A 15,364-nucleotide genomic window follows, 5' to 3' on the forward strand; every position below is an offset into this window, starting at 1 on the left:
AGCAGGCTTGGGGGCCCTCCTAAGCGCTTCAGCTTCCCAGGATGGAGGAAGGAGGAAGGGAGCGAGGGAGAGGGTGGGTGTTTGAAGGGGTGAGTGCACAGGGGCCCGAGAGCCCTAACTCCAGCCGGTGCCGGCGGAACCCCTGGTGGGGATCCCCGGGGGGGGGGGGGGGGTCCCCCCTCTGGCTCTCCGAGGGAGGGTGTGGGAGAGAGGGGATTAGGGGGGCGGGGGGAGCGGAGAGGTTGAAGGGAGGAGGCGGGGAAGGAGAGGTGGGGAAGGGGCGGGCCTTGGCGCCGGAGGGGAGGGGCGCGCGGGGAGGGGGCGCAGCGGAGGGCGCGGCGGGAGCGGGAGCCTCGCTGGGTGCGGGCGGCTCGGGGACGCGATGCTGCCGCCGCCGCCCCGGTCTCGCCGGCCCGGGCCCCGCCGCCGGGGCTGAGCCGCCGCCCCAGCCGAGCCGAGCGGCCGCGGGGAGCCCGCCGCGCAGGAGGATGGGCTGCGGCGGGAGCAGGGCCGATGCCATCGAGCCCCGCTACTACGAGAGCTGGACGCGGGAGACCGAGTCCACCTGGCTCACCTACACCGACTCCGACACGCCGCCCAGCGCCGCCGCCCCCGACAGCGGCCCCGAGGCGGGCGGCCTGCACGCGGGTGAGTGAGCGGGTCCCGCAGACCCCGGCGCAGGAGGCCGGGCCCGGGGACGCGGGAGGATGGGGTGGCGGCGCCAGGGGCTGCGCTGTCCCCCCCAGAATTCGGGGTGGGGTGGGGCGAGGGAAGGAGGGAGAGGGGCGGGCAGGCAGGCAGGCAGTGCCCGCACCGGCCGGCAGACCTAGGCCCGGGAGCGGGTCCAGGCGGACCCCTGTGGCTGGGCAGCCCAGCACTTCCTTCCTCCTCCAGGGAGGGGAGGGGGCGGGAGGCCGGCTCCGCGCTCGGCTGGGGTGCGAGGACAGCCCCCCGGGCACGCACACCTGCCCACCGGGCACGCACACCTGCCCGGCCTTCCACCCGCGCTCCCGGCCCCCGGGGCTCGCTGCGCCCCCACCTTGGTCCATGCCCCCCGCTGCCCCCTGTGTACTCAGCCGGGTCTCTCCTCCAGACTTCGGCCCTCTCTCTCCCCTGGGACCTAGGGACGCAGCGCCCAGCCCAGATGGTCTGGGTGGAGTCCTCCTTCGCGGCTCCCCTCTCCTCCCCACTGGGGAGGTGTCCCCTCCATAGCTTCCCAAACCTGAATCCCAGCTCAGGGCAGGGGAAGCGCCCGCTGGCTCCCGCAGGAGCTCTGCCCCGAAGCTCACTCTCAGGCACCGGCTTCACCTCCCTCCCCCCGGGGCCTCAGTGCTCCCTGTGGGGCCAGGCTGTGAGTGGAAACACTCTTACCCAGGTCACCCCCCCAGCAGGATTCCGATGGAAGGGTGTGCAAAGGACTTTTCTGGTCCAGTCACAAAATCAAGTTGTTTATAATAATAATAATTATTATTATTTTAGCAGACACTAATAATTGTAGGGTAGAGAGGAAAATAGACTTAACTGTTGCCACAGATTGAACTTGAATCGTAAACCTGTTGGTGATGCGAAAAGGCAAAAATCTCACTACTTATTACACGGATGGTGTAAAAAAAAAAAAACAAAAACCAGATTAATGTTTGGATTAACATGCTTTAACCATTTATTGACTCCTTGATGTGACTGGCATTTTAAAATAATGACATCTAAACTAGAAAATGAGATTGATTTGAAGTATAATGTACACTCCACAGAGGAGGAAAGACATGTGAACTGCTCTTAAAAGACCTGGAATCCTAAGCCTACGCCTCCTCAAGAAAAGCTGTCATTTTAATCTTGAGAATCGGTCTGTCCATCTTGTAGGACCGAAGCTGGCTCCCTTTTCACGTGAACTTTGTGATCCCCCACTTTTTTTTTAAAAAAAGTGAGACCTGTCAGTTATTCAATAGAACGGTTATTTTGTGTGGCTGATGCTCTCAGCAACTCTGCAGGCGACCCGCTGGCTGAATTCAGTGTCAGAAGGAGGATAAGAGGTAGCCAGCCTTTGCAGCGGGCCTGCGAACTGGTATACGTAACAGCCTTTCCCAAGGAGGTATGGTACCGCTCCGCAGAGTCAAAGGCCAGAGCTGCCCTCCAGGGAAACATGGTGAAAAAGATCTAGTCGGAAAAACAACAAAGTGCAGCATCAGGGAATGGTTGCCTTGGTGACGGGGAGTATATGGTGTGTGTGTGTGTGTGTGTTGTGTGTGTGTTCCTATTTATGCGTATGAGAGAGTTATTGCGTGCTGGCTAAATGTGTACATAGCTCTTCCTCTCCAAGGCTTATTCATGTATTGCTCTGCCATCCTGAGTCAGATCCCATCATGCATCATGAGATCTGGTCCCTGCAACAGGTGGGGCCTGGGACAGGCATGCTCATTTGTGGTACCCTGCCAAACCTCGGGCAGCCCATGAACTCAGTCCCAGGCTTGGTGTGTGTGTATGTGTGTGTGGGGGGGCACCTGTTGGCCCACCGTGAATGTGTTGTATACGAAGCTGGAATGCATTTTTTTCTTGTTTCGATTGACCTTTTTCTGATGGGGGACGAAAGGAAAGGCTGGATTCAGCAGAGTCCAAAAATGTCTCGGTCACTCGAATTTTCAAGCTTGAGAGGGTCTCTGGAGGTCACTAATTCAAGGCAGATGGGACTCCTTTACATTGCCCCGGTCAAGACATTCTCTCAACTACTTCATAGCTCTTACCCCCTGTTCCCCCTGTCTTCCAAGATCCTTTCTTTCTGAGCCCCTGGCCACTCTCCTTTAGTGTCAAAGCTGCTTCCTGCTGGTCACCCCAACCTCAGGAGCTCTGAGCACAGGGAGTGAGCCCTCATCTCTGTGTCCTCTGTGCCAGCACCGAGGGGAGCATGCCTCCCCGCCCCCCCACACACAGGTGTTTCCTCAGTCCCACAAAGGAAAGAGCTCCTTGCCTCCTCCTTACTCAAAGAGCGATCGTGAGCCTCTGGTTCCCATTTCTGGAGATCACTTCCACTAGCCAGCAGAATTCAATTACGTTCTGAGATTTAGCTGTTCTGTAGGCTGGAATGAAAGACTTAGCTGAAGCCACAGTATCGGATATCCATTGCCTCGCTGTGTCACCGAGGCGTGTCTCTGTCACAGGAGGAAATTAAATTGGTCTGACGTGAGTCACTCCCCATGAAATAGGCCTGCTGGATTGATGCTCACTTCTGTTGTCTTGATGGGGGTCTCCCGAGGAGAAGGGAGACGGAGGTTGCCTGGCTCAGCCATTCTACAGGCTAATCGCTCCCTCGCTTCACGTTGATTTAATCACAAGTCCCTCTCATTACATCCTTAAACATCCACTTTAATACTATTGTTTTTTTTCTCTAATTTCTCCAGGGAATATAAAACATTTCTCCACAGTGCTTCCACTTTACAGGTTTCAATTGCTATAATAATTGATTTAGTAAATGTGACATGAAAGATTGCAGAATTAGAGACTCGCAGCAAAATGATTTACCTGAATAAATTGAAAAATCAAATAAAATGAACAGCATTTAATATCACCGTTAGCTAATAGGTACTGATGACTTACTAAGGGCCAGGCCCTGTATCAGTGGCACTGAATGTAAATCACCTGGGTTCATCCTCAAGCTGAGATGGGTGGGAACTATTACTATCCCCCGTTCACAAGAGAGGGGACACAGTGTAGACTTGTCCCAGTCCAGGACCAGAATCCAAAGCCCACACTCCTGAATACTGCCTTCCCAATTAATGGGGGGTGAACTATAAAATTCTTGATTTTACTGTTGATGGAGACTAGTATGATCTCTCTCTCTCTCTCTCTCTTTTAAATATAATTAATTAATTAATTAATTAATTAATAGGAAAGGAGAGAGAGAGATAGAAACTTCAATGAGAGAGAAACATCATCGATCAGGGTTGCCTCCTGCACACACCCCACTGGAGATTGAGCCCACAACCTGGGCATATGCCCTGACCGGGAATCAAACCAGTGACCTCTTGGTTCCTGGGTGGACACTCAACTGCAGAGTCACACCAGCTGAGCTGATGATCACTTGATAGTCTAGTCTAGTGGTCGGCAAACTCATTAGTCAATAGAGCCAAATATAAACAGTACAATGATTGAAATTTCTTTTGAGAGCCAAATTTTTTAAACTTAAACTTCTTCTAACACCACTTCTTCAAAATAGACTCGCCCAGGCCGTGGTATTTTGTGGAAGAGCCACACTCAAGGGGCCAAAGAGCCGCATGTGGCTCACGAGCCGCAGTTTGCCGACCATGGGTCTAGTCTGATCTCAGACAACATAGTTTTCTTCTGCAGCATCACTAAGGATGGGATACCTCTCCGTAGGGAATAAGGCCACCCCATACCTCCGTGGAGCAGTTACCTTTGTGAGAAACTATTCCTGCTGCCTTGTAATTCCATCTGGCCCTTGAAATCAAGTCTGCACAGACAGCTCTCGCAATACGTGAAGACTGCTATTGCATCTCCTCTCACCGTTGGTCCTTCAGTCATTTCTCATTTCTCATTGGTCCTCTGTGAGCTTAACCATATTCCTCCAAACACTGTTTGGTTTGTCAAAGTCTCTCTCAATTCATTGGGACCTATGGCTAGATCCAAGCTACATACTGATGCCTCACATGAACCTCGTGGTTAGTTCAAACCCTTAGACCTTTCTTTCTAGTCAAAGTTCTATGACATCAGGGACATGGTATTTTCAGGGCTATGCACCCAGCACCTGAAACAGTGACTGAAATATAGGTGGCATTCCATAAATGTTTGTTGAGTGAATTCCACCCCCACCCCCCCCTTGAATCTTGCAGTTATACTCTTGAGTTCAGTAACCCAGATTTGGGATTATTGTATTTATTCTTGTTTAAATTAATTTTGTTGCTTTCAGATTAATGTTGAAACTTGCTGACCTTGATTCATTTTGATAGTGCCACGAAGACAATATTCTAGGTCTTTATTTCCCTCTGTTGACAGACTAAGGATAAAAGACATTTGTTTGCTCTTTTGTTCATTCCATACACATTTGGTACATAGATGAGTAAGTGAATAATACAGGGGAGACAGACATAAAGGAACAGCATGAGGGAGAGATGTGGGAGGAGTAGGGGACCGAGCAGTGTATGTCTGAGTAGTGTGTGTACGGACCCCTGCAGGCCCTCGCAGCCTGAAGAAATGAAGGAAGTCCATCTGGATTCCTTTCCTGAGGTGGGAGCACCTGTGGAGAGCCCACCTGGGGCTTCCTGATGGCTAAGCCTCCTTCTCCCCAGCTCTCTCTATACACCTGCCACACCTGTGGTTGTATCTTCAACAACAGTGCTTAGGCCAGTGGTCGGCAAACTCATTAGTCAACAGAGCCAAATATCAACAGGACAACGATTGAAATTTCTTTGGAGAGCCAAATTTTTTAAACTTAAACTTCTTCTAACGCCACTTCTTCAAAATAGACTCGCCCAGGCCGTGGTATTTTGTGGAAGAGCCACACTCAAGGGGCCAAAGAGCCACATGTGGCTCGCGAGCCGCAGTTTGACGACCGCGGGTTAGGCGGTCGGTCATTCGGTCATGCGCCCTTTTTGTTGTTGTTAATCCTCACCTGAGGATATTTTTTCAATTGATTTTTAAAATTTTTTTAGAGAGGATTTCTGTTGTCATTACCTCACACTGTTTCTGAGATTGGATCTATTTTCTTATCATTTAAATTCAAATAGCATGTGGGAATTTTTATTTTGAATATTAGTTTATGTAACTCTCTAAGAACCTAAACACCCATTATTATCACCCTTTACTAAGTGAGGATACAGGTTCAGTGAGATTAAGAGATTGAGCCAGGCCACCCAGCTAAGAAGGGAAGAGCTTGGCTCAGAATTCAGGTCTCTCGTTTCTAAATCCAGGCTGGTGTCCATGTTACTGTAACTGCTAAGCATGGATTGACTTCCCTCCTCCACCCCATCTGCCTTTGGCTTCCTTGACAATATGAGCCACTTGGCGTGGGGGCCTCCTGCCGGCGTTTCCAAGGCTGAGGACTCGGGTCCTGAGGGACCGCCTGCAGCCCCTCCCTGTGCTGAGTGCCTGAGCCGGGCTGGAGGGGATGCTCAGAACATCACCTGCATCCCGGCACCTGATGGGCTTTTTACAGGCGAACAGTCTTTGCACAAAATAACACTTTTTCTGGTTTCAAATGTAACACATGCTCCTTACAGAAAATTTAGAAAAGTATAGAGAAGCCCACAGAAGGAAACCGCGCTTCTGTCAGCCTTCAAGTCCTTTCTGGCCCTGCGTCTAGGGTGCCTGGTGCTTCTTGGCTGGGGGTCATGTGTAGAGTTGGAGGGTCCTGGGAGGATCCTTTTAATTGCTTAGAAGCTCAGAGCTGGTGGGAAAAAAAACTTTAGTTTCTCTTAGTGTTTAGGAAGATATTTGAAGTTTGTGAGGGTTAAAGTCTAGCTTGAATGTGGGAGAGCGGGGGAAAGGCCATGCTCAGTTCTGTGTCAGTACTGCACATCTGTGAGTCGGACTCGGGTAAATGACAGACCAGGTAAATGCAAGTTGTGACTCCACTGTGTATCCTTTCCCCGCGTCCCCCTCTTCCTACCCTCCACCCTCCGTAATTGGCTCGGCGGTTTATATTCTGCCCTGCTGTCTTCCGGAATTTACCATCGCTTTATGGATGTAGAAACCCGGCCTGGGTGTGTGTGCGTGTGCGGTGTGTGATGTGTGAATGTGTGTAGGGACCAGCTCTCTGTGTGAGTCTCAGATGCCCCTGAGGCCATGCCGGCTGGCTGCCCAGTGTTCCGGCTGGTACAGCGCTGGGTCTCCGTGTCAGGTGGGATGAGGACAGACTATCTGCCTCCATCTTGCTATGTGGCTTCTGTGTGACGAAGCAAAGCCAGAAACGTGGGTAGATCTTTCTTAACCCAGGTCCGTCTGCTTGACAGGTGGTGCCAGTTTCTCCCAGAATCTGGGATGAGGTTGTCTGTTAGTCTTTGCTTTGGGTGATGCTGTGGGTCTTGGTCTTCTGCTGACTTCGTGGGCATTTTAGTGGGAGGTTGGGCAAGGCCGAGTCAGTGGCTCCTGGCCAGATGCCCTTCAGCCTGAATGTCCAACCTGGAGATCTTTTTTTTTTTTTTTAATATATTTTATTGATTTTTTTTACAGAGAGGAAGGGAGAGTGATAGAGAGCTAGAAACATCGATGAGAAACATTGATCAGCTGCCTCCTGCAATGTGCCCACAACCAGGGATGTGCCCGCAACTAAGGTACATGCCCTTGACCGGAATCGAACCTGGGACCCTTCAGTCCGCAGGCCAACACTCTAGCCACTGAGCCAAACCGGTTAGGGCCCAACCTGGAGCCTCTTGACCTTGTCCTCTGAGCCCCGGCACCACACATGGGACAACCCAGCCAGATCTGGGCTCTCAGTTCACAGCTTCATGCACTGCCCTCCAGCGAGCCAGCTTTGTGACCATAGCTCAGCTCACACTGGTCCTGCCTTGATTCTAACAGCATCCAGAACTGTTTATGAGGGACGCTTGTGAACACTACTCATGAGTAATCCTTGTGAAACCTTAACTGCTCCCCGCCACGGAGCCCAGGGACCAGGACATGACCGGTACCTGAGTGCCTGGATACTTTCAGAAGCCAAGGGTCCATTGTCCTGAATGATCTGGTGCTGAAACCCCTTAAATCTCACCTCAAACCCTGGATGGGGAGCAGATTTGAGCCTTGACTCCTGTCTCCTTGCTGGTTGAACTCGCAGTAAAAGCCCCCCACCCCCACCCCCGCCCCAAGCCAGTGCCATAGTGTTGGCTTCTGTGTGCGTTGGGCAGAGAGACCTTCCTTAGTAACAGGTTCTCACGCGCATCGTGACCCCCAGTCCCTGGACCTTTTCCGCTCTTTTCATCACCATCTTCCTTGTTATTTTGCTTGGAGACAGTATGTTCAGTGGTGAAGGAATTAGATGTTAACAGCAGACGTCTACCAGCCGTGTGAAAGTGAGCACGTTTCTCCGCTTTCCTGGGTTTCCGTTTCTACAAGGTGGGGTGGGACTCGCTGGAGAATGAATGTGTTCACGTGTAGGGAGGGGCAGTGTTCCAGCGCTGCCCACCCAGGCACCGAGGACCCCCTCCCCTCCTCAGTCTTGCACTGGGCTCGTCTTCCAGTCACACACCTGGTCCACCCTTCCCTCCGCTCCTTCCATCCCTGTTTCCCAGCTGCCTGCATTGCTGGAGAGAGCCAGGGCGATGGGGATCTAGGACTTCAGAGTGCTGACCACCTCTTGGAAGTTGTTAATTCCTGGTTTATATGCTGTGACAGCCCCCCGTGGAATAGCTCGGACACTATCCGATTCTTCCCCTCTGAATACTAAAACATCAAGACACGTGCTGCGAAGTCGCCCATCTCTTCCTCCAATTACCTTATAATTGTATTTCCTCTGTCGCCTCGGGATTTTAAGACTATCTTTCTCCGTCGCCTCTTCACACCTGCCTGTTTGGATTCTAAGTGCGCTGGCCAGGTGGGGCCTTGTAACCACAGGTGAGGACATCACGGGCAGTTCCATCGCGGCGTCGGCTGCTCTGCATCTCCACCGGCCCTGCCTCAGCCCGAGCCCCGTTTTCTTGTACTTGGACCCCTGCAATGGCCGGGTCCCTTCGTGCCCTTGACAAGGCATTCATCATGTCATAGGGAGAACAAGCTTTTAAGAACATATATGAGGCCTTGTCATTCTCTTGTTTAATTCCCCTGGTAGCTTTCCATTCCGTTATACATAGAATAAAATTCCAACCCTTGGCCTGCCTAACCCAGTCTGTCTCTCTCTCTCTCTCTCTCTCTCTCTCTCTCTCTCTTTCTCTCCTTCCCACCCTCCTTCCCTCCTCCTCTCCCTCCCTCCTTCTCTTCCTTCCTCTCTGTGTTCCAGCCACACTGGCTTCCTCTCTGTTCTTTGAACCTCCCACTCAACCCCACCACCTTCCTGTCTCCAGGATTTTGCATTTGCCTGAATGTGCTCTCCCTCCCCCCGACTCATTACATGGGTGCGCCCACCTCACCCTTCAGCTCTCCGTTCAGATGTCAGCTCCTTAGAGAGGCCAGCCTTCCCCAGTCACTGTCTGGTTATTTCTTTCCTAATACCACAGCCTGCCATTGTCTTGTTCATTTATTGTCCATCTCTTGACTCAGCACAGAGTCCGCACTCAGCGAGCATTTGTTGAAGGAGGGAGCCCTCCTCACCTTTTGCATCAGGTAGGAATTGTGTTTGGTGGCATGAACAGAAACCGGGCCCATGTGGCTTAGCAAGTTAGAGGGCTTATCTTTGCGCTTAACAGAAAGTCGGGAGGTGGCAGCTGCACTGCTCAGGGATGCTGGCAAGGAGCTGGCTCTGAGTTTATTGCTTTCCATCCTTGGTGTGTGGATTTCATCCTCCAGCTGCAAGATGCTGCAGCATCTTATCTTAGATAGGAAATTCAGAGAAGAGCAATTTAAAAGAAAATCTGTAAAACAATAGCTTTCCCCAAACCCAGTCAGCTTGCTTGAGTCTCCTGGGCCAGGACCATGTTACGCGGCTATCTGGCTGCAAGAGGGAAGGAAATCACAACAATAGCTAGACACATACCACCCTTAAAGTATTGGGTCCTTTTGGCAAGGAAAGAAAAAGAGGAGAACAGATTTTGGGTAGGCTGCGAGCAGGGTATGTCAGAGGGGAGAGAAGCTTAGCAGGAGCAAGGGAGAAGGAGGAAAGGAAGTAGGTGAGTGAGGAGGGGAGATGTCTGCTGAAAACCATGGGGACGTAATTACTGGTATTAACATTGTGCAATAATAATCTATACTAATAAAGGTAATATGCTAATTAGGGCAGATGTCTTCTGTAGTCCATCCAGACAAAGCCACAGCTGCTGTGAGGCCCGGGGCTCATAGCAGGCATGAGCCCTGGTGGCTGCAAAGCCCAGGGCTCAGGGCTCAGGCCTCGCAGCCACCGCGGCCGGCAGTGGCAGCAGCAGCAGGGTGATGGGGGCAGCGCCTTCCCCTGATCAGCCCAGTCACCTCCTGCAGAGGGAGGCCAGACTACGGAGAGTGGGCCTAAGCCATCAGTAGGACAGCCCCTGAATGCTCCCAGACTGTGAGAGGGGGCAGGCCAGGCTGAGGGACCGGGCCTCTAGTAATAATAATAACTGTGTTTATAACATTCCCATGTGTCAAGTGAGTTCATAAAGGTGGCTATTTGCTGAAAGAAACATGTGTTAATATTGAACTAGTTTTAGAAATAATGCAACAATACCCTAAACTTAAATCTTTTACTAGAATGATCTGATGGCATCAGACTGATGTGTACAAGAGCTACGTGGTGGACGTTCCTCTGCTTTCTGCTTCTTCCTACAGAGTTAATGCCGCAGGAAGCTGATGTCCCGTGGCACCAATTTCCAAAGAGTAGGCCCATTTATGGAGGGTTGCGCTGGCGCTCGGGCCCGGGCTTCTGTCGGAGAAGCAGCAGACAGCCAATTGGCTAATTTAAGGAGTTGACAATATTTCCTGTGGGCGTTCAAAACTATCTCCCTGCTCTTGTCTCTAAGGTTATGGACTTTCAGGCATGAGAAAGCCGAAAGGATCTGTAGAAAATAACGGGGCGTTTGGGAAACCAGTCGTCATAACAACAGGGCAGGCAGCGGTTACAATGGAAGTGGGATCGCCTGTGCACTGTAAGAGGGACGATTCCGGTTTAAGCACCTCCATAAACGATGAAATTGAGGCCTCATTAAATTATTACGTCCAATAATCACCACTTTACAAGGCCAGCCTTCCTAGCACACGCTCCTGTTTGCTTGGAGGGGTGACAAGCGATGTGTGCGCAAACACAGATGAACACAGCCATGCCTCGTGAGCATGGCTCAGTTCATTGCATGCCCAGCATGTGCCAGGCAGTCCATAGTTAGTACCTGATTCTGTTATCCCCATTTTACAGACGGGAAAGTCAGAAAGGTGAGGTGCTTGCCCAAGTGCATGTAGGTTGTTAAGTGGGGGAGAGGGGTTGGGAAGGCAGGCCTAGATTATCCTGAGCCCCGTGGTCTTTCCTCTGCCAGCCCCTTAACTGACCACTAGCTCGTGCCCTCTTTGCTCCTCACCTGGTCCTTTGCAATGGCTCTCTGACCGGTCCCCCCAGCTCCAGTCATTGCCTCTGCCATCCCCGTCACACCATCGCCAGGTGAAGATTCCTGAAGCAGAGCTGGGATCATGATTGTGTGCTTCTCCTGCTCAGAGCCTTCCATGATGTCCCTTTGCCCACTGAATGCAATTGTCCTAGCCTGGCAGTTAAGGCTTCCTCTCCAGCCTCACCTTCCACTCGCTGCCTGCAGTCCGCTCCACTCAGCCGGACTCAGGGGCTGCCTTATCCCGCCGCCCCCACACCCCTGAGAGCCCCACAGCTCCTGCACACCCGCCTCGGTCACGGTTCCCTTCTAGCACTCGCCGCCCAGGACTCTTACTCTGTTTTGAATGTTCTTGTTTATGGCCACGCCTGCTCTCTGCCGTCACACCGTGTCCGCTCTCAAAGACAGTGTCAGGAAGGACTCCGAGATGGACTTTTACTGGGGAGAGTTCTAGGGCCGTGGTCGGCAAACTGCGGCTCGCGAGCCACATGCGGCTCTTTGGCCCCTTGAGTGTGGCTCTTCCACAAAATACCACGGCCTGGGCGAGTCTATTTTGAAGAAGTGGCGTTAGAAGAAGTTTAAGTTTAAAACATTTGGCTCTCCAAAGAAATCTCAATCGTTGTACTGTTGATATTTGGCTCTGTTGACTAAGGAGTTTGCCGACCACTGCTCTAGGGGACACTGTGCGGGGGAGGGAGGCGGGACAGGGCAGGGGGAGAGTGGAGTCTCGGCTGATCCGCTGGGGAGCTCTGGAGCTGGGATGGCCCTTCAGCTGTGGCAGTGAGAGGCTGTTTCCCCCCCCACACACATCACCCAGGTGTGAGATCCAGGCTGCCTCTAGCTAGAGGAAGTGAGTTGGGTGGGGCCATTTCTCCCCCAGAGGGCAGTTCCCAGAGATGCGTCCACTCACTCATGCATGAGCCTTCAGTGCTCACCTCCGCTGGCAGCTGGAGGATCTGGTGTCAGGTCTGCAGGGAGGTCACCCCAGGCGCCTCGTCACCTTACTCATCTGTCAGAGGCACTTGGGGAACATACAGTAAAGGCCCCATGCTGGCGGCTTCTGATGGTAGCGTGGGGTGGGGCCCAAAAACCTGCATGTGGGTGCAGATTGGAATTCCATAGGTCCAGGCGGGGACCCAAGACCCTGCCTTTCTAACAGCTCCTAAGTGATGCTGCTGCCGTTGGCCCATGGGCCTCTCCCAGGTCAGAAGCTGGCCACCCTGTTCTGTAAAAGGCCAGATGGTGAACGTTTGAGGCTCTGCAGGCCACATGCCCAATGGTGCTACTACTCAACGTTGCTGTTTTTAGCACCAAAGCAGCCACAGACCATATATCGGTGAATGAGCGTGGCGGTGTGCCAGTGCTTGCTCCTGTCCCAGGGGATTCTGAGGGACAGCCAGGTTTAGGAGCTGCTGTCTTTAACCGGGAAGGAAGTGTGGGAGAGAGGAGAGAAGGGGACGTGCAGGGACTCGTCCCAGCCCTCAAAAGCACCTGTAAGTAGCTCAGCACATAGAGCCCTCAAACAGTGTTTGTGGAATGAACAAATAAATGGGATTAAGTACATGTCTCATTTCGAAGGCAGTTTTTAAGGGTATTAAAGTATGACTGGTAACATTGGGTTATGAAGGCATTAGATATTTTATTATGCAAACTAGAGGCCTGGTGCACGAATTCGTGCATGGGTGGAGTCTGTCCAGGGGGAGGGAATGAGGGAGGTTGGCCAGCTGTTCCCGCACTCTGGTCGAACTCCTGGTTGAACTCACAGTTAAACTCCCTGCCGAGGGGACAATTTGTATATTAGTCTTTTATTATATAGGATCATGCTCTTGGCTTGAGTGGGATTTGGGGAGAAGACAGTATCATGGCATCACCAGGAGCTCTCCCGGCTTCGGCCTCGGGCTCCCAGGAATGTTGGGATCCTCCTGTCTCTTCATCGCAGGTCCCTGTTGATTCAGAGGTTCCAGGGCAGCTGCTGTGTGGCCTGAGGCGCCTTCCCAGCTGGCCCTCCACACTTGCAAGGATGGGGAGCTGCTGCCCGGAGGCGTGAGGCATCGTTGTGTGCCTGTACCTCGCTGAGCTTCCGAGCTTCACTCTCCTTTCCTTAACCCTCGCTCACCGCCAGGGGCTGTAAGGCCCACGCTGGAGGACTCCACCTTTGGTTGGTTTGGGTCTGGCAGCTGATGAATAGGTTGCTGTTAACGATGTTTACTCTTCTGAATCAGGTATTCCTTTGTAGAGACAGAGCCTTCTCGCCATTACGCAGGCTTCAGAAAACATCCAGTGAACTTAGAGAAAAGGCATCCTTTAAAGAGCGCTGCCAAAATGTTGACAAAGGGACCCAGGGAGAGTGCCGTGCCCGTGCCCGTAAGCCTTGTTTTTTTTCTTCCTTGTGCACATGAATGCAAAGTGCAAACACTGACTACAGCATTCTTAGAATCCCCAAATCCCATGGCCATACGCAAAAAAACAAAACAAAAACCCAGTGGCGAATAGAACAAAAACTCCTAGGAGAAGCTGATTTAAACACCCCTCTACCACACCCACCCACACATATGGACATACACCAGAAACTATATCTTGACGAGGATTGTCTCTTCCCAGCAGACACCATGGAGTTGCAATTGCTCAGAACAATTCTGGAACCCCTTAATTGTAGCCGTAGGTATGTTTTAAACATAACATTTCAAACATCTATATATTTGAAAGTTTTAAAATTACACAGACACATTTTCAAACACACACACACACACACATATAAATTGGGAGACTAGTATAATGAACCATCATCCAGCACCAAAAATTATTAACACATGCAAATCTTGTTTCATCTCTATCTCTGTTATGCCCAGAGTTCAGGGTCCCCAATAATCAACCACCAGGGAGCCTTTTCTCCGATGCAAAAGCAAAGAGTCTTTATTCAAACCCGGGTTTGGCTCCCAGCCTCCTCCTGACGCAGCAGTGGGGCAAGAGAGAGAACCCCGGGGGAGCGGTAGTTTATAAAGGGTTGGTCATTTGGGTGGGCTTAGGGAAGTGACGTGGGTTACAGAGATTGCCTAATTTGGACTGAGTCTACTTCTCTACATTCCTATTGGCAGGTTTATGCAACTGTTACATTCTCGTGGTTTTCTAAGAAAAAGGAGTCATATACATAGTTACACGGGATGGAGGGTACAGTACATTTTGTGCTGTCCTGCTCTGCCCTTTCACTCTCAGTCATCAGTAACCATTATCTACATGAATTATTTCATTAGGAATTGCAAATGGCGATGTCCTAACATTTCTCCAACATTTATCAGCTGGAATTCTTTTATAACTTCTCCTTATAGCCCACTCGGTTTCGCTGAAAAGGTGGCGTAAATGCCTACTTTCCCCATCAACGATCGCTTCTCGGTTTGCTCATCTAATTGTACAAGTTCAACTCCTTTCAGAGTTCCCAGGTCTGACTGTCTCCGCCCATTACTGCTCTCTTTTCGATGATGAATGTTAAGCTCCTGCCTTCTTTTCATCTGGCTCCCTTCCATGCCGTCCTGCTCTCTGCAAGACAAACAACGGCAGGGCAGCCCCGCAGCGTTTCAGGAGCAGAGACTGGCAGAAACAAGGGTTGCCGTGGTTACAGAAGTAAGTGAAGTCTTAGAATCAAGCACGACATGGAGTGGTCAGAGTTGAAATTCTGGGTCCCTAAAGGACCTTGCGCCGAGATGACCTCCTCTCGCCAAGACGGAGCTGCGTCCTGTACCCACAACGTGTGGTCATTTCAGGGAAAAGGAGACAATGGAGATTCTACTCGGATGACAGTTAGACCTCACCTGGGTTAGTGCCCATCACTGGGCTTTTTCAGTTGCCCTGGGAACACTGATGCTAAAGGACATGTTAGTAAAAGCTGGGCGACCATCGGGACCTGTGGAAAGCGGGGAGCAAAGCGAGGAAAGGGGAGCCCTGAGGCACGATCCACTAGAAGACTTTCCACCTCCCCCACCTCTGTTTGCCTCTCACATCAGAATGAAAACCTGGCTGAACTCGGGCAGCCCAGGCAAGATGGGCTTCCCGCTGAACATCCAGATTTCACACGAGAGGAGAGTTGACTGTGTATCAGTCCAAAGGCAGATTGTCCATACGTTAATGTGCTGGTTAGTGAGTCCACTGCACACCTCCAGCTTAGGGTCTGCCTGGACTTGGCTGCCCCTGCTTGAGCTCAGCATGCTAGT

The 15,364-nt window shown here is 51.7% G+C and overlaps 1 protein-coding gene across 3 annotated transcripts in view; it reads left to right on the plus strand.

Annotated features, from left to right (window-relative positions):
• The first annotated feature begins 344 nt into the window (after positions 1 to 344).
• The window catches only part of BAALC (BAALC binder of MAP3K1 and KLF4), a 60,830-nt gene continuing 45,810 nt past the window's right edge, over positions 345 to 15,364 (plus strand). For all 3 annotated transcript variants that reach the window (XM_079796596.1, XM_079796597.1, XM_079796598.1), the window contains exon 1: positions 345 to 648. In XM_079796596.1, the coding sequence (XP_079652722.1) occupies positions 489 to 648 (160 nt within the window). In that variant the 5' untranslated portion in view covers positions 345 to 488. The remainder of the gene's footprint in view (positions 649 to 15,364) is intronic.

The sequence above is a fragment of the Cnephaeus nilssonii genome, assembly GCF_951640355.1.
Source record: "Cnephaeus nilssonii genome assembly, chromosome: 18".
NCBI classification, from domain to species: Eukaryota; Metazoa; Chordata; class Mammalia; order Chiroptera; family Vespertilionidae; genus Cnephaeus; species Cnephaeus nilssonii.